This window comes from Spermophilus citellus (genome assembly GCF_964194105.1).
Source record: "Spermophilus citellus genome assembly, chromosome: 2".
NCBI lineage: Eukaryota > Metazoa > Chordata > Mammalia > Rodentia > Sciuridae > Spermophilus > Spermophilus citellus.
The window spans coordinates 250,230,172-250,253,801 of NC_138183.1; the positions used below are offsets into that span (position 1 = coordinate 250,230,172).

At 48.4% G+C, this 23,630-nt stretch overlaps 2 protein-coding genes across 5 annotated transcripts; both read left to right on the forward strand.

Moving 5' to 3' along the window:
- The first annotated feature begins 1,775 nt into the window (after nucleotides 1-1,775).
- Nucleotides 1,776-19,013, forward strand: VPS51 (VPS51 subunit of GARP complex). The gene is made up of 10 exons (XM_081281033.1): nucleotides 1,776-2,054; nucleotides 2,508-2,637; nucleotides 14,856-15,002; nucleotides 15,083-15,302; nucleotides 15,463-16,180; nucleotides 16,574-16,789; nucleotides 16,972-17,190; nucleotides 17,552-17,673; nucleotides 17,763-17,850; nucleotides 18,620-19,013. Exons 1-10 carry the CDS (start codon nucleotides 1,830-1,832, stop codon nucleotides 18,878-18,880), a joined length of 2,346 nt encoding a protein of 781 aa, XP_081137159.1. The 5' UTR covers nucleotides 1,776-1,829; the 3' UTR covers nucleotides 18,881-19,013.
- Nucleotides 19,014-19,099: 86 nt separating this feature from the next.
- Nucleotides 19,100-23,527, forward strand: TM7SF2 (transmembrane 7 superfamily member 2). Of its 4 annotated transcripts, none has more exons than XM_081281034.1 (10): nucleotides 19,100-19,359; nucleotides 19,695-19,891; nucleotides 19,982-20,069; nucleotides 20,383-20,577; nucleotides 20,656-20,759; nucleotides 22,083-22,202; nucleotides 22,288-22,456; nucleotides 22,686-22,766; nucleotides 22,849-22,971; nucleotides 23,189-23,527. In XM_081281034.1, exons 1-10 carry the CDS (start codon nucleotides 19,107-19,109, stop codon nucleotides 23,347-23,349), a joined length of 1,491 nt encoding a protein of 496 aa, XP_081137160.1. In that variant the 5' UTR covers nucleotides 19,100-19,106; the 3' UTR covers nucleotides 23,350-23,527. The 4 variants fall into 4 exon arrangements, with proteins under 4 accessions (XP_081137160.1, XP_081137161.1, XP_081137163.1 ...); XM_081281035.1 differs by having other exon boundaries at nucleotides 19,982-20,036; XM_081281037.1 differs by lacking the exon at nucleotides 20,383-20,577.
- Nucleotides 23,528-23,630: the final 103 nt, after the last annotated feature.

Below are 23,630 nucleotides of genomic sequence, written 5' to 3' on the forward strand. Positions count from 1 at the left end.
CAGCGCCCCGAGCTTGCCAGGCAAGCGCGCTACTGCTTGAGCCACATCCCCAGCCCTTTATACTCTATGTTGATAAGATTATAGATTATAGCTTCAAAGGCTGAAATCTAATGTTTTTATTTATTTTTTCATTTAAAAAATTAGGTACCAGGAATTGAACTCAGGGGTGTTTTACCACTGAGCCACATCCCCATCGCTTTTTTTATTTTGAGACAGGGTCTTGCTGAGTTGCTTAGGGTCTTGCTAAATTGCTGCAGCTGGCCTCAAACTTGCAATCCTCTTGCCCTAGCCTCTGAGTCACGGGGATTACAAGTATGTGCCACCACTCCCAGCTCCAATACACCTGGCTTAATATGTTTTTTTAAAACAGTCTCTGAACATCCCCTTGGTTCAGAGATTGACATATGTCTTTTTCTGTCAAAGACCAGATAGTAGATGCTTTTGGTTTTGTGGACTATAAGGTTTCTGGGGCAAGTGTTTCAGTCGCTATTGTAACTCAAAAGAAGTCACAGACAATATATAAACAAATGAATATGGCTGTATTCTAGTAAAACTGTACTTTGGACACTGAAGTATGAATTTTGTGTAATTTTCAAAAGTCATGAAATGTTATTTTTCAACCATTTAAAAATGTAGGGTTGGGGTTGTGGCTCAGTGGCAGAGCGCTTGCTTAGCATGTGTGAGGCACTGGGTTTGATTCTCAGCAGCACATATAAATAAATTAATAAAATAAAGGTTCATCAACATCTAAAAAATATATTTTAAAAAATGTAAAAATAAAACAGGCAGGCCTGTGGCTTGTAATGGAAGCAACAGGCTGAGGCAGGAGGATCACAGGTTCGTATCCAGTCTCAGCAATTAGCAAGGGCCTAAGCAACTTGGCAAGACTCTGTCTTAAAAATTAATTAATTAAAAGGGCTGGGAATGTGGCTCAGTGGTTTAGAGCCTCTGGATTCAATCTCCCAGTACCACACACACAAAAAAAGTAAAAACATTGTAGTTCATAGGGTCCATGAAAATAAGTCGTGCTCTGTTTTGGTCTGCAGGACCCTTAGCAAAGAAAAATTAAATAAATAGTTTTTTCCATCCATTCCATCCAGCCCCCACTAGACCATCGTAAGTAATGTTTCAAGGGCTACGCGCATGAACAAAGTCTTTCTTTTCTTCCATTCCCACTCTGTGCGTTCCAATTGAATTTCAAGTCATTCCCCTCAGCTGTCGTTAGCTGCACCTTTTTCCAAGGCAGAAACCCGGAATCATCCTCCCTTCCTTCCCAACCCTCCAGTAGCACATCCCTTCAGTCATTTAACGTCTGCGGGGTCTGTTTTAAGCATGAGAGAATAGGGGTTCTCAAATGTGCGTAATGTGCGTGCCAGAACTTCTTGGGGACTTTAAAAAGAGGGCAGGTCTAGAAGAGCTGTGCTCTATGCCCCTGTGGGTTAGGGTACAGGCTTTAGTCCTCGCAGCCCCCTAGTGGGGTATGTCCCCAATTTTAGGTGAACAAATTCCAGTGCGCGTCCAGTCCATCTGTGCACATATTCCCTGTGTCTCTTGCCTGCAGGGATGAAGGACTGGGGAGTCATGACCCGTCCCTCTTCCCGAGAGAGCAGCAAGCCAAGGCAGTTCCAAACTAGGGGAACTCAGGGCTCTCCCGGAACCATCATCACTCGTAGAGGACCGGTGTGGGGGAACACTAGTCTCGAAGGACCTAGAGCTGCAGGGGGACATTTCACCTGAAGGACTGCCTCGTTTCAACAACAACTTTATGGCTGCCGGAAGTACTTCTCGTTCCCTTTCCAGCTTCACGCCCGTGGGCTGCAGTGGGAGCGATGGCTGCGGCAGCCACCGGGCCTGGCCCGGGGTCTGGACCTGGAGACTCCCCGGAAGGGCCCGAGGCGGAGGCTCCGGAGCGGCGGCGGAAGGCGCACGGGATGCTGAAGCTTTACTACGGACTCTCGGAGGGGGAGGCGGCGGGGCGCCCCGCCGGGCCGGACCCCCTGGACCCGACTGATCTCAATGGGGCACACTTCGACCCGGAAGTTTATCTGGACAAGGTGTGTGTGGAGTAGTGGGTCCAGGCTCCCCATGTATCAGACCCCCAGACCATGCCTCCGACTTCGTTGCAGGGGTGACAGGAGCAAGGGTCATAAGAGGAGAACGACCGCGCCAGGCAGTAGAGGTTCTGCTGGAGCTTGAGAGCGTGGGCAGGTTGGGACTGGCCTCAGGTGGTGCTGGGGTCTGAGGTCTCCAGGCTGCTGTTCCCATAGGGCCCGGGTAGGGGGCGTGGCCCAGGCTCTGACAGGCACAAGGCTGTACCTAGGCTGAGCCTGACAAACCCCAAACCGGGTCTAACCCAGTAATCTCTGAGGCAGGCCACTGTAGGCTCCATATATGGGATTCGTGACAGGGTGGGATCAGAGTTTTCTTGCACAGAAAGCCTACCAGTTGGGCAAGTTGGGGGACATGAATGCCCCCTGACCTGAACACTAACCACCCTACTTCTCTAGTTGCGTAGAGAGTGCCCCCTGGCCCAGCTGATGGACAGTGAGACCGACATGGTGCGGCAGATCCGGGCTCTAGACAGCGACATGCAGACCCTGGTCTATGAAAACTACAACAAGTTCATCTCAGCCACAGGTGATCCCCACTGGGACACATGAGTCTAACATCTCTCATTCCTCCTGTGTTGGGAGAAAAGTAAGGATTTAGAGGGAGGAGACCCAGATTTCAGTCCTGCTTGACATTAATATACTATCACCTCCCTCCCTCTGGTCCTTTGTGGTCAGACTACAGTGGAGGTAATAGCTGCCCCAAAAGGGTTGTTTTAATACCAAAGAGGAGAAATGATGAAATGAAATTTTTTTTAGAGAATTTTTTTATTAATATTTATTTTTTAGTTTTCGGCGGACACAACATCTTTGTTGGTATGTGGTGCTGAGGATCGAACCTGGGCTGCAGGCATGCCAGGCGTGCGCGCTACCGCTTGAGCCACATCCCCAGCCCCTGAAATGAAATTTTTAAATGAATTTATATAAATCATTTAAAAAGACTTCCTAACACCAAGGAAGTCTCAGTAAAGTTGCTTTTTGTTTGTTTGTTTTTAATTAGTGGAAACTTTTGTCTCTGGTCCAAGGTAGATGGCCTTGTTCTTCCCTTCCTTTCTTCTTATTCCCCTTCCTCCTACTCTCCTTCTCTAATTAAACAAGGAGAGAAAAATTATGACATTAGAGACACAAAGATCATATAAGGTTTTTTAATTTATTTTGCCAAGAGCTATTTTGCACATTGGGGCTCTAACAGTGAATCCACCTGACAAAGCTCCTGCCTTTTGGAGCCCACATTCTACTTGGAAAGACAGACAATAAGTAAACACACAAGTAAAGGTGGTAGTAAGTGCTCAAAAAATTGAGTAAGAAGAAAAGAATATGTGTAGGGTCCTCCTTTAGTGAGGGTGAGTATGGGAAGGCCACTCTGAGGTGTGTCGTTTGAGCAGGGCCTTGAGAGACAGAGCCAGCCATGGGGTGGTGGGACTGGGGCAGGAGCACAGAGGTCTGGAAAAGAGAGCACATCTGGAGCATCCAGACGCAGCAGGGGAGAGTGGTAAGCTTAGGTAGGCTAGAGGGTTGGTAGGGATCAGGTTAGGGAAGGACCTGGGTGGTTGTGAGGAGTCTGCTTTTTACAGTGAGATGGAAGAACAGAAGAACGGTTGGTCTGGTTTATGTCTTAAAAGGGCCCTTCTGTCCACGTTGTTAAAAATGGACTAGAGAGGGGATAGGGTTGCAGCTCAGTGGTAGAGTGTTTGCCTAATATGTGTGAGGCACTGGGTTTGATCCTCGGCACCACATACAAAAATAAGTAAAACTTTATTTATAAAAAAAAAATGGACTAGAGGGCTGGGGTTGTGGCTCAGTACTTGCCTAGCATGTGGGAGGCACTAGGTTTTTTTGTTTTTGTTTTTTTTTAAAGAGAGAGAGGAGAGAGAGAGAGAGAGAATTTTTAATATTTATTTTTTAGTTCTCGGCGGACACAACATCTTTGTTGGTATGTGGTGCTGAGGATCAAACCCAGGCTGCACGCATGCCAGTCGAGCGCGCTACCGCTTGAGCCACATCCCCAGCCCAAGGAGGTACTAGGTTTGATCCTCAGTACCACATAAAAATAAATAAAATAAAGGTATTATATCCATTTACAACTAAAAGAAAAAAATACTTATATATATTAAATGGACTAGAGCTAGACACAGTGACATGCCTGTAATCCTAGCAGCTTGGAATATTGAGGCAGGATGATCAATGTGCCAGTCTCAGCAATTTAGACCCTGTTTCAAAATAAAAATTAAAAAGGGCTGGAGATGTGGCTCAGTGGTGAAGTGCTCAGTGGTGGGTTCAATTCCCAGTACCAAAAAGAAAGTGGACTATAGAGTTGGGTATGGTGGCACACTCCTATAATCCCAGCAACTTGGGAGGCTGAGGCAGGAGGATTGCAAGTTTAAGGTCAGCTTCAGTAACTTAGCAAGACCCTGTCTCTAAAAATAAAGGGGGCTGGGGATGTAGTTCAGTGGTAAAGTGCCCCTGGGTTCAAACCCCAGTACCCCCCCCCAAAAAAAAATGAAAGGAAGTGAGGGTGGCAGAGACCATAGGTGGCTATTGTAGCAGTCATGCTGATGATGTGGACCAGGGTGGCAATAGTGGTAAAGTAGAATAATTCAAGATATTTTTGAAGGTCAACCTTAAGGCATTTATTGATTGAATTATGTGATACATGAGAGAAAGAGAATTAAAGGTGCTGGAGGTGTGGGCCCTGAGTCACTGGGTAGAATGGTAATGCTTCTTATTTTGAAGGAGTAAGTTGCAGTGAGAGCAAAATTCAAAAGTTCAGTTTGGCCCTGTCAAGTTGTGATGCCTATTAGAGGAAGAGTCCGGCATTCAAGGTGTATGGAACAAGATGAGGGATCAACTTGGAGGGAATGTAGAGAGAGGAGAGATCTGAGAATTGAGCCCAAGGGTATTCTGACAGTTGAAGTCAGGAGGACAAGGAAGATCCCACAGAGGGAGCGAGCAGTTGGAGAGGTTTGAGGCCAGCCAGAAGCATGGTTGTCTTTGAACTAAATGAAGAAAACATTCCAAAAAATGGAACTAACAAACTTAGTCGAGCACCCAGAGAGCAAGGCAACATGGAGTACTTGTTGACTGGGCAGGGACATGCAGGAGGAGAGCTGAGAGACTCTGGAGCAGTGCACAGGTACAGGGGCTGCCCTCGGCTAAGGACAGGTGCTCATTTACTAGGCTGGGCTGTAGCTCAGGAGTGGAGCACTTGCCTGGCAGGCAGTTCCCCAGCACTGCCAGGGGCGGGGGGGGGGCGGTGGTGAGGTGGCACCAAGCACTTACTTACAGTAGCAGAAGGGGAAGAAGAATGTGGGCAGAGCCAGGCAGGTGCTAGATGTGGTAGAGCTTAACTAGAGACCTTCCAGAACATATCAGGGATTTTCCTTTATCCAAAGAGTGCTGAGGCAATGTGTTTAGACAGATGAATCATGTGGTGAGACTTGTGTTTTGAAAAGGTCCCTCCAGCTGCACTGGGAGGAACAGATGGAGAGCTGGCAGGAGCGAGGCCTTTTCTGTAGTCCAGGCTAGAAATTCTGGTAGCTTGCACCAGCACGATGGTGATGGGCAGGATGAGAGGCATTTGGGGGCAATATTGACAGCCCAAGGAGCTTCGACTGTAAAGATTACCTCCAGGTTTCAGCTTAAGCACTAGGTGGTGGATAGAGCAGCAAGGTGATTTATTTATTTATATGTTTTTGTTGCTGTAGATGGACACAATATCTTTATTTGTTTTTATGTGGTGCTGAGGATCATGGTAAATGAAGAAGTTAAGATCATTTCCCTTGACAAGCTCTCTGGAGAAAATAAAACAGGTAACCTCTTAGAGGGTAGATGGTAGAGACTGATTTATAAAAGTGGTAGAGAAAGGCTTTTCTGAGATGGGGACAATTAAAGTGAGTGATGGAATTCCCCCAGGAGGATGTGGGGGCAGAATGACTCCAACTGAGAGAACAGCCTAGGCAAAGGCCCTGGGAAACTCTCCAGTGCAGCAGGGATAGCAGTGGAGAGAGCTGGACCTGACTGTGGACCAGGGGATGGCAAACTTTTTCTGAAAAGGACCATAGCACATGGCTTTCTGGGCCATCTGTTGTGTTGTATCTGTTCAACTCTGCCACTGACACCTGAAATAGCCATACAGGTGATATGTGAATAAACGAGGGTGGCTGTGTTCCATCACAACCTCATTTGCATAAGCAGGCAGTGAGATTCTGGAGTGATGTGAGCAAAAATGCTGGAGCAAATGCATTGATCTCTCCTTCCTCCATTAGAAAGCAATGAAAAGGACTGGGGTCGTGGCTCAGTGATAGAGTGAGCGCTTGCCTCGCACATGTGAGGCACTGGGTTTAATCCTCAGCACCACATAAAAATAAGTAAATAAAATAAAGATATTGTGTCCATCTATAACTGCAAAGTATTTTTTAAAAAGCAATGAAAATATCCACAGTAGTCTGAAACAACTTCTTTAGAACTGTAGAAATTAACCAAGGTTTTCAGTAATATAGGGAAAAAGAAAAATGGCTAAATTTTGGTAAGAATAGTGAACACTGTGACTTTTTTTTTTAGTGCTGAGGATTGAACCCAGGGTGCTTAACCACTGAGCCACATCCCCACCTTTTTCTTATATTTTATTTAGAGACAGGATCTCTCTTAGTTGCTTAGAGCCTCATTAAGTTGCTGAGGCTGACTTTGAATTCACTATCCTCTGCCCTCAGCCTCCAGAGCCACTGGGATTACAGGTGTGTGCCACGGTGCCCAGCCCTAGGACATTTTAACTTGCTTTAGCCCCACTGCTTGCTCTCCAATTCAGCTACAGCCTTGAAAAATAATAGCTCATATTTCTGGTCCTGGATGGAAGACAACAGAGATGGAGCCCTTTCAAGACCTCATACTCAACAAATTGTCATTATTTGATCTGTCTGGTGGTTTCTTTTTTTTTTTTTTTTTTTTCCTTTCTTCTTTTCAAGATATTACCCATACTGGTCTTCAGCTCATGAGCTCAAGTGCTACTCCTACCTCAGCATCCCAAGTGCTAGGACCATAATTATGCCCTGGTCTGGCTGTCTGGGGGTTTCTTGAAGGACTTCACTCTGTAGCTTTATCAGTATTTGACTTAGAGGTTGCCTAGTGCTGGAGGCCTCTCAAGGAGGAGCTTTTCAGAACAATTATAGATAAGTAGTGTGATTGCCCAAGTTGATGGATAATAGTCAGGCTAGCTAATAATCTAACCAAAAAGTCTAAAAGGAAAAGCTCAGGAATTGGATGTCCATATCTCAGGAAGGCCACACACATTTGCTGGGTTGTACCCATACTCAGGAAAGGCCTTAGAATGCCCTAAGCTCTCCCCTCTGGCTTATCTGGAATCTCTGTACTAACAGGAAGTGGAGGCTAAGGCCAAGTTGTAACCAACTGACTGGCTGCATGTTTAAGATCCCCAACATGCACACACACGGCCAGGGAGATTTATGGGTTCCAAACATTTAAGGAGTTTTTAGTTTAATTATTATCTGACCACTAAGCTAACCGAGTGAAGATATCAGTAACCAAACACATCTAAGAACACAGACTTTGTGGAATTTATTCAGAAACTAATTAGATCAGGTTTAGTAACTCAGAAAAATCACTAAACAAAAACAGCAACTATAGCAAGCAGCAACAATAAATCCTGAGTAGGGAGGAGAATCTGATTCACTGAGTTGTCATATTATTTTAAATGTCTCTTTTCAACAAAAATTTATGAGACACTCAGAGACAAGAAAATATGGCCTGTTGCAGTAAAATCAATAATAAAAACTGTCTCTGATGAAACCTAAACATTTATTTACTACTAGACTTAAATCTGTTGTTTTAAGTATATTCAAAGAGCAAAGGAAAGTGATGTTTAAAGACATAAAGAAAAGGATATGCTGATGCATGCCTCTAATCCCAGCAACTTGGGAGGCCAAGGCAGGAGGATCAAAAGTTCAAGGCCAGCCTCAGCAACTTGTTGAGACCCTCTCTCAAAATAAAAAAATAAAAAGTGCTGGGGAGGTGGCTCCGTGTATAGCTCCCCTTGGTTCAATCCCTGGTGCCAATAAATAAATAGATAGATAGATAGATAGATAGATAGATAGATAGATAAATTTAAAAAAAGAATTAAAGGAAGATGTGAAAATGATATTGTTTTTTAAAAGACCCAGGTAGAAATGATGTAGTATAATAAATATAATGAAAATTTAATTTATAAAAATGGCTGAACTAATTAGGACAAATTTTAAAAAAGGAAAAAAGTGGGGCTGGAGTTGTGGCTCAATGGTGAAGTGCTTGTCTCCCATTCATGAGGCACTGGGTCAATCCTCAGCACCACATAAAAAAATAAAGGTGTTGGGCTGGGGTCGTGGCTCAGAGGTAGAGTGCTCACCTACCATGTGTGAGGCACTGGGTTCGATCCTCAGCACCACATAGAGTAAAATAAAGACATTGTTCACCTATAACTAAAAAGTAAATATTAAAAAAAGATATTGTGCCCATCTACAACTAAAAACAAAACAAAAGTCTTTAAAAAAGCAAAGAAATGGCTCAACAGCAGATTTGAACAAGGAGAAGAATCAGCAAAACTTGAATATGTCAACTGAGATTATCCAATCTGAAGGATAAAAAGTAAAAATGATAAAATTGAATAGAATCTCAGAGATCTGTGGGACATTATCTGGTGTGCCAACATGTGTACACTAGAAGTGTCAGATGGAGAGGAGAGAAGAATATATGAATAAACAGTAGCAGAGATTTTGAATGAAAAACATTTATCTGTGTGTCCAAGAAACAAAACAAACTACAAGTAGAATACATGTTAAAAGATTGATGCCTGGACACATTGTAGTCCAAAGACGGAGAAATTAGCTCCCGGCACAGTGATGCATGCCTGTAATCCCTGCGGCTCAGGAGGCTGAGGCAGGAGGATCCTGAGTTCAAAGCCAGCCTCAGCAAAGGTGAGGCGATAAGCAGCTCGGTGAGATCCTATTTCTAAATAAAATACAAAATAGGGCTTGGATTGTGTCTCAGTGGTCAAGTGCCTCTGAATTCAACCAGTAACACCACCAAAACCCCAAAAAAGAGAAATTAGAAAGTATCTCAAGAGAGTAGCATTCTCTCATGCAGGAGGGATCATCAGTAAGGTCAACACCTGGGGCTAGGGATTTAATTCAGTGCTAGTGCTTGCCTAGCCTGAGGCCCGGAATTCAATCCCCAGGTCTGCAAAAAAAAAACAACCAGAGATCAACAGCTGATTTCTTGGAAGCCAGGAAGTTGGAAGGCATGACATTACAAAGTGCTGGAAGGAAGACAAATGCCAGCCAAGAATTCTATACTCAATAATAAAACTATCCTGAAAAAAAAAAGAAGGAAAGCTGAGTGGGATGATGTGCTCCCATAGTCCCAGCTACACAGGATGCTGAAGGACCCAGGAGTTTGAATCCAGCCTGGAAAGAAAGAAATTGACAAGAGGATTATAAAAATTCATAAGGAAATGTGAGAGACTCAAAATAGCCCAAATGGTCTTGCAAAAGAACAAACTCACACCAGTTTCAAAACTTACTTCAATCTAATTAACTAAGAAGATATAATACTGGCATAGGATTGCCATCTAGATCAATTGAATAGAACTGAGTCCAAAAACAAACAGATCTTTGATCAATGGACTTTTAACAAAGGTGCCAAGATCATTCAATTTGAAGAATAGGTTTTTTTAATTTATTTTTTTTTTTTATTGATTGTTCAAAACATTACAGAGCTCATGATATATCATCTTTCATACATTTGACTCAATTGGGTTTTGAACTCCCATTTTTACCCCAAATACAGATTGCAGAATCACATCTGTTACACACTCACATTTTTACATAATGGCATATTAGTGACTGTTGTATTCTGCTACCATTCCTATCCCCTACTATCCCCCCTCCCCCCCCATCTTCCCTCTCTACCTCCTCTGCTGTTGTTCAATTCTCTCCCCCTTTTTTTTCCCTCCCCCTTGCCCCTCACAACCTCTTATAATTTTGTGTATCATTGAAGGTCTCCTACCATTTCCATATGCTTTCCCTTCTCTCTCCCTTTCTCTCCCCCCATTCGTCTTTGTTTACTGTTAGTCTTTTCCTCATGCTCTTCCTTCCTGTTCTGTTCTTAGTTGCTCTCTTTATTGAAGAATAGGTTTTTTCAACACGTGGTGCTAAGACAGCAAATGTCCACATACGGAAGAATGAAGTTGCATCCCTATCTCACATCACATAAAATTAATTAACTCAACGTGGATCATAGACCTTAATGTAAGAGCTAACAATATAAAACTCTTAGAAGAAAAAGAAAGATGCAAATCTTCATGACCTTGGATTGTGCAAGGGTTTCTTAGATATGACACCAAAAGCACAAATAAGTAGAGGAAAAAATAGATAAATTGAACTTCTCAGAATTATCTTGCATTTCATGTGACACTATTGAAGAAATAAAAGGACACTTTAGAGAATGGAAGAAAATATTTGCAAATTACATATCTAATAAGAGTATAGTACCCAGAATTATAATATAAAGAACTTTTATAACTCAGGGATAAAAAGACAAGTAGCCCTATTTGAAAATGGGCAAAAGATCTAAATGGATGTTTTTACAAAGAAAACATACAAATGACCAATAAGCACATGTAAAGATTCTCAGCTTCATTAGTAATTAGGGAAGTTAAAACAAGATACCACTGCACACCAAGATGGTGGTAATCCCAGAGTGGAAAATAACAAGTGTTGGTGAGGATGTGGAGGATGGAACCATCATAATTACTAGTAAAAACAGTTTAACCATTCCTGAAAAGATAAACCCAGAGTTACCATGTGACCCATCAGTTCTACTCCTAGAAATATGCTGAAGAGAATTGAAAACAAATGTTCACATCAAAATATGGGTGCATCCCAGTGTGGTGGCACATATATGAAATCCTAGCTTTCCAGGAGGCTGAGGCAGGAGGATTGTAAGCTCTAGGTCAGCCTGGTCAGCTTTGCAAGACTCCATCTTAAAAGGGCTGGGGATGTAGCTCAGCGGTACAGTGCGCCTGGGTTCAATCCCCAGTATTGAGAAAAATGAAAAAGTTCTTTCAGCAGGGTGTGGTTGTATACCCCTTGTCATCCCAGCTACTCTAGAGGCTGAGGCAGGAAGATCACAAAATTGAGGCCAGCCTGTGCGATTTAGTGAGACACTTTTGTCAAGAAGAGCTCAGGATGTAGCTCAGTAGTAGAGTGCTTGCCTAGCATGTGCCAGCTCCTGGATTCCATGCACAATATTCGGGTGAGGAGGTGATACTGACTGGCAGTGGCAATTATGGTCATTCTTACTGTTTCCTTTGTTTTGTTTTTGTGGTGCTAGCTGTCAATCTCAGGACCTTGCCCATGTTGAACAGGTGCACCATCACTGATCCATACCTCAGTCCTGTCTGTAATATTTTGGGGGATGCTCCTAGAACTGCCTCATTGAACATGATGCTGAGTTTGGAGGTTAGGAAAATATTCAGCCATTAATATCTTACTGAGTTTTTTTTTTTTTAATGGACACAATATCTTTTTTTTAAGAGAAAGAGGAGAGAAGAGAGAGATAGAATTTTTTATTTTTTTTGAGAATTTTAATATTTATTTTTTAGTTTTTGGCGGACACGACATCTTTGTTTGTATGTGGTGCTGAGGATCGAACCTGGGCCGCACTCATGCCGGGCAATCGCGCTACTGCTTGAGCCACATCCCCAGCCCGACACAATATCTTTATTTTTTATTTTATTTTTTTTTTTTAATATTTATTTTTTAGTTCTCGGCGGACACAACATCTTTGTTTTGCATGTGGTGCTGAGGATTGAACCCGGGCCGCACGCATGCCAGGCAAGCGCGCTACCGCTTGAGCCACATCCCCAGCCCACAATATCTTTATTTATTTATTTTTATGTGGTGCTAAGGATCAAACCCAGTGCCTCACACCTGCAAGACAAACACTCTACCCCTGAGTTACAGCCCCAGCCCCTCTAACTGAGTTTTAAAAACTCAGTTATAGATGTTGAATTGTCTCATTTATTTGTTTGTTTATTGATACAGGGGATTTAACTCAAAGGCACTTGGCCACATCCCTAGCCCTATTTTGATTTTATTTAGACAGGGTCTCACTGAGTTGCTTAGTACCTTGCTTTTGCTGAGACTAGCTTTGAACTTGGAATCCTGCTGTCTCAGCCTCCCAAGCTGCTGGGATTACAGGCGTATGCTGTCGTGCCCAGCTGTCTTATTTATGGATATGGTGAATTTAAAAAGGTTTTTTAAAGGGGAGAGAAAATACAGTGAATTATTATTAAAAGATCCTCTGATATTGAACCATGTTTACATTCATGAAATAAAGACTATTTGAACGTATTTTATCAGTTATTCTTTTAATAAAACTGCTGAATTCCATTTTCTAATTTACCCACGCATCTCTATTTAATTCATCTTTGCATCTCCATTCATAAGAGAGATGAATGTGTTGTTTCTTTTTTGTCTACACTCTGTGGGGTTTTCATATCAGAGTTTGTGCTATCAAGTTCAAGTGGAAGCTTCTCTCCCTGCTGGGATGAGCGACATTCTCGCACATCCTCTGGGGCTGGGTCCTACCTCCAGAGGATAGGGATGTCTTTCCTTAGCGACATTCTGAATTTTTGTTTTGTTTTGTTTTCTGAAACCTATTTTGGTAAATTCTATTTTTGTAGCAAGTTATCTTTTTTAATTTTTATTTTTTAGTTATAGGTGGACACAATGTCTTTATTTTATTTTATGTGGGGCTGAGGATGGAACCCAGTGCCTCATGCGTGCTAGGAGAGTGCTCTACCTCTGAGCCACAACCCCAGCCCAGCAAGTTATCCATTTTATCCTTAGAATATAACCCTTATGAATTAATTCAGTGTTTCATTTTGTTATCTTCTACATACGTTGCAATTTCAGTTGACTTGCCAATGGAGTGAATGTGAGGTGAAGGAAAGATAGGACTCAAAGATGACATGTCGGAAATAGCCAGGAGCCAAGATGGAAGATACAGAAGCAGCTTTAGGGAACATGAGGAGTCTTGTTTTGGACATATCCATATTGAGGTGTTACAGGGTCCTTCTGCAGGGCTGTGGTCAGAACCAGGGGCAGAACTGTTTTCAAGCAGCTGCAGCAAGAGACTGCATAAGGTGCTCAGGGAGCGGGAGAGCAGAAAGCATGGACTGTGTGTAGATGTCCATTCATTCTGCAGATTTGAAGGGAGTTGACATTTGCTTTTATTTTCTTCATGAAGTATGAAGCAGGGTCTCCAGTAGAGAGTTTCAGAGCATGAGCTGGGCGCAGTGGCACACACCTGTAATTCCAGTGACCCAGAATGCTGAGACAGGAGGATGGCAAATTCAAAGCCAGCTGCAGCAACTTAGTAAGGCCCTAAGCAACTCAGTGAGACCCTGTCTCAAAATAAAAAATGAAAAGGGCTGGGGATGTGGCTTAGTGGTAAAAGCACCCCTGGGTTCAATCCCCATTAGGGAGAGGGAGAGAGGGAATTGGAGGCTGAGGACTGAAGAGAAAATGCTACTTTGGAAAATGGAAAAACAGACCCACTAGATCACTTGGGAAGATGGCTAGGTAGCGTGGAGTGCTACTTTGGGACATCAGGCGATAACGTTTCAAGGGAGAACAGCTGGAGTGATTTTGTGACCATTTTTGGCTGTTTGGGTATGAGATGTAAGTGGCTAGCTGGGCTTATCCTGCACTAGGTTAAGGAGGGGACAGGAGAGGTCAGGGGCTGGCAAACACAGTGATGCTGATGGAGGATTCAAATGATCAGAGAGGCATTAGGAATAGTGATCAAGAGCCAGGGATGTTTGGTGGGTGGACAGGTTGGTGATGGAATTACAGCTGAGATTTTTGGAGAGGCATTTCCTGAAGATGGCTAGGAGGTGTGGACCAGATGAGGCACAGGCAGGAAGAGGTGACTGAGGAGGCTGGTGAACAGTCAGTGTTCAGAGGCTTGTCCATGTCGCTGATATCCACAAAGAAGTAGCAGGAGGGAATCAAGATGGAAGAGTGATTGGGAACTGAGGGGAGTGGCAGGGGATGGCAACAAGGGTGGGTATTATACATGATCTTCAAAACAGTGGGGTTTTGAGGAGAGGTGGGGTAGAAATGATCTAGAAGCATTAAAGGCCAGACCCTGAGGTACCTTGGATGTAAAAGGAACAGCTTCCTTAGGCAGGTTTCTTTGAGGACAAAAGGGAAGGACCCTTCAAATAAGATAGATCATGTTCCAGAAGGCGAGTGAAAGGGTTGTGGACAGGCAGTTTAGGAAGGAGAACAGGGTGAACAAATATTTATTATTTCCCCTGCACTAGGCATAAAGGATGCCCCTGTGAACTAGCAGACAGGTCCCTGCCTTTGCAGAACTTGTGTTTTAATGCTGCTTCACCAGTACCAAGTGTCTTGAGTTCTCCTTGAGATCTAAACACCCTCTGAAGGCAGAGATCCCTCTGCTTCTCCCCTGGACACAAGAGCCAAGGGTACAGAGCAGCTGTGTGTGTGCAAATGCCTGCTGCTCTAACATAATCACCCCCCTCCATGCTGTGACCAAGCCCTTGGCAACCCTTTCACGCTCAGTCATGGGTGTGTGTGAGAGCCTTTGTTCCAGGTCTCAAGCTGAGAGCTGCACCTGCCCTCCCCCCAGTCATCTCCTTTTCCCTCTTCTGGGCCCTTGCTCTACCAGACACCATCCGGAAGATGAAGAACGATTTCCGTAAGATGGAGGACGAGATGGACCGTCTGGCCACCAACATGGCGGTGATCACCGACTTCAGTGCGCGCATCAGTGCCACGCTGCAGGACCGCCACGAGCGCATCACCAAGCTGGCAGGTGGGTCCCATCCCTAGCAGGCCCTGCAGAAGGCAGCCCTCTGCTGTGGGGCTAACATGTTCTCCCGGTTGGCCCCCCAGGTGTGCATGCGCTCCTGCGAAAGCTGCAGTTCCTCTTCGAGCTGCCCTCGCGCCTCACCAAGTGTGTGGAGCTGGGCGCCTACGGGCAGGCAGTGCGCTACCAGGGCCGCGCGCGGGCGGTGCTGCAGCAATACCAGCATCTGCCCTCCTTCCGTGCCATCCAGGACGACTGTCAGGTCATCACGGCCCGCCTAGCTCAGCAGCTGCGGCAGCGCTTCAGGTGTGGTCCCTGGCCTTAGCCTTGCCCACCAGCCAGGGCGGAGTGCACACCTCCCAGGCCCTTGTGGGCTGTGCCCTGCCTACTGCCTTGCCTCCGTGACTCCTGCCCACCCTGCTAGCCGCCCTAGGTCTGCCTCTCACTGCCATCTCCCTCCCCACAGGGAGGGTGGTTCAGGCGCCCCTGAACAGGCCGAGTGCGTGGAGTTGTTGCTGGCCCTGGGCGAGCCTGCCGAGGAGCTGTGCGAAGAGTTCCTGGCGCATGCTCGTGGGAGGCTTGAAGAGGAACTGAGCGGCCTGGAGAGCGAGCTGGGGCCCTCTCCTCCTGCCCCTGATGTGTTAGAGTTCACTGACCGAGGTGGCAGTGGCTTCGTGGGCGGCCTCTGCCAGGTGGCAGCAGCCTATCAGGAGTTGTTTGCAGCCCAAGGCCCCGCTGGTGCCGAGAAGCTGGCAGCCTTCGCGCGGGAGCTGGGCGGCAGATACTTTGCTCTAGTGGAGCGGCGACTGGCACAGGAGCAGGGTGGTGGTGACAACTCGCTGCTGGTGCGAGCACTGGATCGCTTCCATCGGCGCCTCCGGGCTCCTGGGGCCCTACTGGCTGCTGCAGGGCTCGCTGAGGCTGCCACCGAGATTGTGGAGCGAGTGGCCCGAGAGCGCCTGGGCCATCATCTACAGGGCCTGCGGGCAGCCTTCCTGGGCTGCTTGACGGATGTGCGCCAGGCCCTCGCTGCTCCTCGCCTGGCTGGGAAGGAAGGCCCCAGCCTAGCCGACTTGCTGGCCAATGTGGCCAGCTCCATCTTGAGCCACATCAAGGCCTCTCTGGCAGCTGTGCACCTCTTCACTGCCAAGGAGGTGTCCTTCTCCAACAAGCCCTATTTCCGGGTACGGTCTGCGCAGGGGCTTTTAGTTATTTGTTCTGCTAATTGGCTCTCCAATGCCCTTTTACTAGTACATATTTACCAGTGATTGGGGAACTGAGGACTAGTTACCACGGCTCACACAGTCTTTGCCCCTAGAGGGCACTCTAGATGCGCTGTCAGGTTCTCCAGGATGGGGGGGACTCTGAGAGCACCTGCAGCCAAGCTATAGCAGAGGAAAGTGCCAGCCAGTGTCCCTAGTGCTGCCACTGCCACACACACAGACCAAGCAGAGAAGCTGCTCCTGGGTACTTAAGATGCAAGATGAAGCTGTCCCTTGGAGAGGGGCCAGGGCAGAGGGTGGGACAGCCCCTGCCTAGAAGAAAGGACTGTCTATCTGGGCCCTTCTTCCTCCCAGGGTGAGTTCTGCAGCCAGGGTGTCCGAGAAGGCCTCATCGTGGGCTTCATCCGCTCCATGTGCCAGACAGCTCAGAGCTTCTGTGACAGCCCAGGAGAGAAGGGAGGTGCCACCCCCCCTGCCTTGCTTCTGCTGCTTTCCCGCCTCTGCCTGGACTATGAGACAGCCACTATCTCCTACATTCTCACTCTCACTGATGAGCAGTTTCTGGTGCAGGTGAAATTTGGGCTCATGGTGGGGGGCAGAGGGTGGTGGTTCTGGGAACATAGGAGGCTGGGCAGTCCCTGGTGGCCAGACCCAACCTCTACCCTACTTTGGCTGTGTCTAACTCTTAATTGGAAGTGGCTCCTGAACTGTCACCAAGTACCCACTGCCTCTGTCCTCTGCCTCTGGCTCAGGACCAGTCTCCAGTGACACCTGTCAGCACACTGTGTGCAGAGGCCAGGGAGACAGCGCGGCGACTGCTGACCCACTATGTGAAGGTGCAGGGCCTGGTCATATCACAGATGCTACGCAAGAGTGTGGAGACGCGGGACTGGCTTACTACACTGGAGCCTCGGAATGTGCGCGCTGTCATGAAGCGGGTTGTGGAGGACACAACAGCTATTGATGTGCAGGTGCTGCCCTCGGCTGACTGCTGTAGCCCTGACACAGACTGGGGGTATTGGGAACAGCACTCTAAGGATCAAGACAAAAGGGCCAGGCAATGCCTGTATTCATGTTCTTATTCCTCAGCCTTGGGAGTGTAGTAGCATCACCACCCCCATTTTACCTACAGGGCAGCAGAGGCCTAGGGTCACCCAGGAAATTGGGGCAGGGCTATGCTGAATATTGGGTCTCAGACTGACTCATGTCCTGCTTTGCCCCACTCCACTGATTCTATAAATGGTGACTCAGTACCCTGCGATTCTTGTAACAGATGAGTAAGTATCAGGCATCCTCTGCTGAGGCTCCTTATGGTACCTCTTTCACCACCAGGTGGGGCTCCTATATGAAGAGGGTGTTCGCAAGGCCCAGAGTAGCGACTCCAGCAAGAGGACCTTCTCAGTGTACAGCAGCTCTCGGCAGCAGGGCCGCTATGCACCTAGCTACACACCCAGGTCTGGCTGGTAGGGGTGCCTCAGGGAAATGCACGAAAGAGGACCGTGTGCGGGGCGGGTTGTGATTCCTTGTCTCATTCCTCATGCAGTGCTCCAATGGACACCAACCTCTTGAGCAATATCCAGAAGCTGTTCTCTGAGCGTATTGATGTGTTCAGCCCTGTGGAGTTCAACAAGGTCTGAAGTCCCATGTGACCCAGACTCCAGGGGAACTGGGGAAGCTTGGCTGGAGCAGCTCTGCACCAGCCCAGGAAGCCCTAGGACCCAGTCTGTGCCCAACTGAGAGTGACCTTGATCCTCCAGTCTCTATTTCTAGGGCTGTTTCCAGGTAGTTCAGAGCACCACCACCATCACTTCATAGCTCAAACCTGGATGCTGATCTAGAAGCCTCTGCCTTTTTCTCCACAGTAGTTCTGGGTCCTCAGAGTTTCCTAGTCACATCTTGGCTTTTGCCCAACTCCAGTCCAAGTTCAGGGATATTTTTTCCCTCATTTAGTAATGTCTTTCCTTACCCCATGTTAATACTGGCCCCTATCTCTGCCTCTGATTGCTGGGTCCTGCCTTCCTTTCCCTTTAGATACCCTGTGATTCTTGTAACAAATGAGTAGGTATAGGGTATCCTCTGCTGAGGCTCCTTGTGGGACCTACGTACCTGCCAGGGCTGGAGGTGTTGTGGAGCCCGCGAGCGCTGCTGCTGTTACCTCTATAGCAGAGGTACCAGGTACCATGTCCCTGGAACTCTCTGCCCGGGACCTCCTGTCTTATGCCATTTGCTGGCACCTCATGTTGTTGATAGACCTTTATTTATATGAGGTGCTGAGAATCGGATCCAGTGCCTCACAGGTGCCAGGCAAGTGCGCTACCACTAAGCCACAGCCACAGCCCCCTGGCCCCTCTTCTTAACACCTACAGTCACTCAGCTGCCTCCCTATGTCCCTGCCTGCAGGTGTCGGTGTTGACAGGCATCATTAAGATCAGTCTGAAGACGCTGCTGGAATGTGTGAGGCTGCGCACCTTTGGGCGCTTCGGGCTGCAGCAGGTGCAGGTGGACTGCCACTTCCTGCAGCTCTATTTATGGCGCTTTGTGGCGGATGAGGAGCTTGTGCACCTGCTCCTGGATGAAGTGGTGGCCTCAGCTGCCCTGCGCTGTCCGGACCCAGTGCCTATGGAGCCCAGTGTTGTGGAGGTCATCTGCGAGCGCGGCTAGGCTCATCTGATGAACACACAGAGCCGCCGTGGTGCCCATCTGGTCAATGCCATGGTCTGACCTTCTGGTGCGGCAGACCTTCCCTGGGTCAGGACCTGTGTCAGGACCAGCTTAATAAACCTGTTTCCTCCTAGGTCTCTCAGTGCGTGCGGGAACCTGCAAGGGGTGGGGTTTGGGTGTTGAGGCTTCGGCAGCGCAGGATCCGCCCCCGAGCGCCAATTGGCTGATGTTCTGGGCCCATGATGAGCAGGGGGCGTGTCCACTTAAAGATCTCGGGACTAGGGCTGCCGCAGCCCCAGCTTTGTGTGGAGGCAGGTGCAGCGGGTCGCAACCTCCTGGTGGCCAAGCCTTTCTCCTGGGGGACAGGGCGGGCTGCGTTTCCTTGACCGACTTTTGTGAGCCCCCACCCCTGGGTAGAGCGGAAACCATGGCTTCTCTTCAGGGCCCCCGAGCCCCACTGGAATTCGGGGGGCCCCTGGGTAATGAGGCTGAGCGGGGCTGGGCTGGAGGGGTGAACTAGGAACAGGATGAGGCAGGATCTGAGGGTGGCAGTTTTGGGGGTACCCAGAGAAAAAAGGGAAGGAGTTGGCAGGGAAAATGTCTCCAGAGGGAGAGCCAGGAGGGGCACTTCTGGGGGCTGGGCGCTGGGGATTTGTGGAGAACTGAGATTTGGGGGAGGAGGGTCCTCTAGGGAAAGGAGTCCAGAGGCAGCGGGAGCTCGGGGACTGACAATCGGACTCGGAGACGACGGTGGTAGCCTGTGGGTTCTGGAGAGATGGAGAGCGGACATCCGAAGTTGTGGCCCCCTCCCTAGGCGCTGCGGCGCTGCTGCTGCTGCTACCCGCCACCATGTTCCACCTGCTACTGGTGGCCCGCTCAGGCCCGGCGCGCCTACTAGGCCCACCTCCGTACCTGCCAGGGCTGGAGGTGCTGTGGAGCCCGCGAGCGCTGCTGCTGTTACTCACCTGGCTCGGCCTGCAGGCGGCGCTCTACCTGCTGCCGGCGCGCAAGGTGTGAGCTCTGTTCCAATGCTTCGGGGAGGCGGGAGGAAGGAGGGCAAGAAGGCCCCACAACCCTTATCAGATTGCCCTGTACCCGCAGGTGGCCGAGGGGCAAGAATTGAAGGACAAGAGTCGTCTGTGCTACCCCATTAATGGTGCCTGGAGGACTGGCCCTTGCACTGGACTTGGTGGGAGTGGGGTTCAATATCTAGCCAGAAGGTCCATGGAGATTAGCTCCCGACCCCAAGCTCCCATATGTTCCTCTCTTATGCCAAGGAGACTCCAGGGAGTCTCCCCACACCCCTTATCCCCGCTCCTTTACTTCATTTGCAGCTATTCTATGCACCAGGGCAGTAGCTGAGGGGGCTCTCTGAAGGCTAAGGTGGTAGCCTAATGGCTTAAGCAGGGTCTGTGACCTCCCTGACCTTGCTTTGGTGCATGTGTATGTTGGGAGGGGCAGTGGCCATGCCCAGCCCCAGGACTTACTCTGTTGTGATTCAGGCTTCCAGGCCCTGGTGCTGACAGCCCTATTGGTGGGGCTGGGGGTGTCCGTTGGGCTGCCCCTGGGTGCGCTCCCGGAAATGCTTCTGCCCTTGGCATTTGCAGCCACCATCACCACCTTCATCTTCAGCTTCCTTCTCTATATGAAGGCTCAGGTGGCCCCTGCCTCAGCCCTGGCACCTGGGGGAAACTCAGGTGAGAGGGGTCCCAGTGGGGTGGAAATGCGGCAGATGGGGACACTTGTTTGCACTTTCACTCTCTGTTATTCTCTAGGCAATCTCATCTACGACTTTTTCCTGGGACGGGAGCTCAACCCTCGCATTTGTTCCTTTGACTTCAAGTATTTCTGTGAACTGCGACCCGGTCTCATCGGCTGGGTATGCTGGGCTTTATGGGGCTGGCCTCAGGCCAGGGGAAGGCAGGGCCCCAACAGTGCAGAACAAAAATCATTGTCATTCCCTTCTCCCTGTTGATCTATTGTGTTCTCAACATTGCTCTACTGCTGGAAGACAAGAGAGAGAGAAAGTCACAGGAGAGAAAACATAAAGCCTTCATCCTTGTGGGAAAGAGAGACCCAAACCAGTAAAATATATATAGTGAACTGGTGTAGTGCAGTAGTGGGGCATTGCCTAGCACCTGCCACACCCTGGATTCCATCCCCAGCATCACAACATACAAACACACCACACACACACACACACACACACACACACACACAAATTATGAAAGAAAACCAAGCAGGAAGAGTTAAGAGAGCTCATGCAGTTAGCAATCAAGTGCAAAATCTATTTTGAGGACAGTGATGATCACATGTTTTTGATGGTCAAGGCAGTACAGAATCTAGAACTGATCACTGGGTTTAGCAGCCTACCTGTCCGTCACTGTTGGCCTTGACAACATTCCATCTCTGTCCTAGAGTTATGATCACCCATGCTGGACGTTGGCCAAGAGTACCAAAGGAACTCTTGGGAAAGGTCCCTCATGTAAACTTAGAAGTGACCTCACCCCGAGGGCAGGAGTGTGATGTGTTCACCATGGATCTGTTTTATTTCCCCCCAATCTTTTATTTTTTGAGATGGGAGGTCTGACTGTGGTGGTGTCAGCCCAGGGTGGTGTCAAACCAAAGATCCTCCTGCATCTGCCTTCTAAGTAGTAAGACTACAGGCATGCACCACCGACCTGGCCCCTGTGGATCTGGAGCAGGTCCTGCTCACAGACACTTCAGCCTCTAAGGCTATTTGCTTACTTGTGAAATTGGATCAAATTAAAACCTTTTCCCAAGATTATTGTGAGAATGAGAAAGGTAAGCTTAATGCTAGCACTTAGCTCAGCTCTGCCCAAATGAGGGTGCTCAGCATGGACTGGATCCTAGCTAACTGCTAGTACTGCACATATTATGTCAAGTCCTCACACAGCACCCGAGTCAGGTCCCTATCTCTATTCCCCACATGGTGGTGGGAAAGTGCGCTTTGGGAAAGGTAACAACCTGCCCAAGTGGCAAAGCTCAGATTCAAAAGCTGGAGTTTGAACTCTGGAGCCATAGTCAGTCTGTCTACCTGAGCACAGGGCCTGGATCCACTTAACAAGGGGCTAAAGAGTGACTGACAATGACAGGTGAAAAAAGGGGAGAGGCTGGCACTTCCCCACCCAGGTGCTGCCACTTGCGTGGAGGCAATGGCCTTGTCCCCCACTATCCCCAGGTCTTCATCAACCTGGCCCTGCTGGTGCAGGAGGCAGAGCAGCGGGGGAGTCCTTCACTTGCCATGTGGCTGGTCAATGGTTTCCAGCTACTGTATGTGGGTGATGCCCTCTGGCATGAGGTGAGGCTGCACTGGGCAGGGGAGGCTGGGGAGAGTCCCTGTGGACATAGGACTAAGACAGTGTACCTGGGTCCTGTCCCTATAGGAGGCTGTCCTCACCACCATGGACATCACACATGATGGATTTGGCTTCATGCTGGCCTTTGGGGACCTGGCCTGGGTACCCTTCACCTACAGCCTGCAGGCCCAGTTCCTGTTGTACCACCCACAACCCCTGGGGTTGCCCATGGCTGCAGTCATCTGTCTCATCAATGGTCAGTCAGGAAGGGCAGCAAGCTGGGCCCATCATTTCCCTTCCCTCTTTCTTTCATTCACACTTGGTTCAGTATTCAGTAGGTAGGTGCGAAGCTCGGGTGATTGTCTAAAGCTGGGGCTGGGTTCTGGATATCCAGGCAGTCAGCTATAGACATGCCAGTAGATACTAAAAATCAGGCAGAAGACCACGGCCCTCAACCTTGACTATCTGCTCATACTCTCCCCCAGCTATTGGTTACTACATATTCCGTGGGGCCAATTCCCAGAAAAACACTTTCCGAAAGAATCCTTCAGATCCCAGTGTGTCTGGTAAGTTGAGTCTCTTGGGGGCCATAGATGAGGTGGAGCACGACTTTCTGGGATTCTCTACCTCACTCTCTGTATTTCCCAGGCCTTGAGACCATTCCTACTGCCACCGGGCGGCAGCTGCTGGTATCTGGATGGTGGGGTATGGTCCGTCATCCCAACTATCTCGGAGACCTCATCATGGCTCTGGCCTGGTCCTTGCCTTGTGGTGAGTGCCCTGGGTGGATATGAGCAATAGCATGGTGATCACAGGATACCTATGGTCAGCTACTAGGGATGGACCCAGTGTGTGGTGTGTGGCTGGGGCAAACCCCATTGCCAGGTTGGGTTGCCTTTCCCTGCTGAGCCTTGATGCTCTGTGAGCCACTAGGCATGGAAATCTCTGTGAACTGCTGTCTGAGTGGTCACAGAGCACTTCTGTACAGGGGTGTCCCACCTGCTACCCTACTTCTACATCCTCTACTTCACTGCACTGTTGGTGCACCGGGAGGCCCGGGATGAGCAGCAGTGCCTGCAGAAGTACGGCCGGGCTTGGCACGAGTACTGTCGGCGGGTACCTTACCGCATCTTGCCCTACATCTACTGAAGCAGCTTCACTGGCCACCAGACCACCATGATAGGAATCTGGACACAACCGGGCCCTGAGCTCACCCAGGAAGGGATGACCAGCCTCTGAGAAAAGGTCATTTGGAACAAGATGAAGCCGGTGCCCCCAAATGGAGACATTTTTCTCCCGTTGTATAAATGTCTGGAACCCTTGGTGTTTTGCTCCCATTCTGGGACAAGTGTGTTTATACCCGAGTTTGGTGAGCTCTGACTAGGAGGAAGCTGAGAGGCAGTTTGTGAACACAAGTCTGGGCTAGATAG

Bases quoted from the DNA above. Each gene is read 5' to 3' on its own strand.
- VPS51 (XM_081281033.1), top strand. From the start codon at position 1,830: ATGGCTGCGGCAGCCACCGGGCCTGGCCCGGGGTCTGGACCTGGAGAC. The intron at 2,055-2,507 runs GTGTGTGTGGAG...CTACTTCTCTAG, and splicing joins CGGAAGTTTATCTGGACAAG to TTGCGTAGAGAGTGCCCCCT. The intron at 17,674-17,762 runs GTCTGGCTGGTA...TTCCTCATGCAG, and splicing joins GCACCTAGCTACACACCCAG to TGCTCCAATGGACACCAACC.
- TM7SF2 (XM_081281034.1), top strand. From the start codon at position 19,107: ATGTTCTGGGCCCATGATGAGCAGGGGGCGTGTCCACTTAAAGATCTC. The intron at 19,360-19,694 runs GTAATGAGGCTG...CCCCCTCCCTAG, and splicing joins GGAATTCGGGGGGCCCCTGG to GCGCTGCGGCGCTGCTGCTG. The intron at 19,892-19,981 runs GTGTGAGCTCTG...CTGTACCCGCAG, and splicing joins ACCTGCTGCCGGCGCGCAAG to GTGGCCGAGGGGCAAGAATT.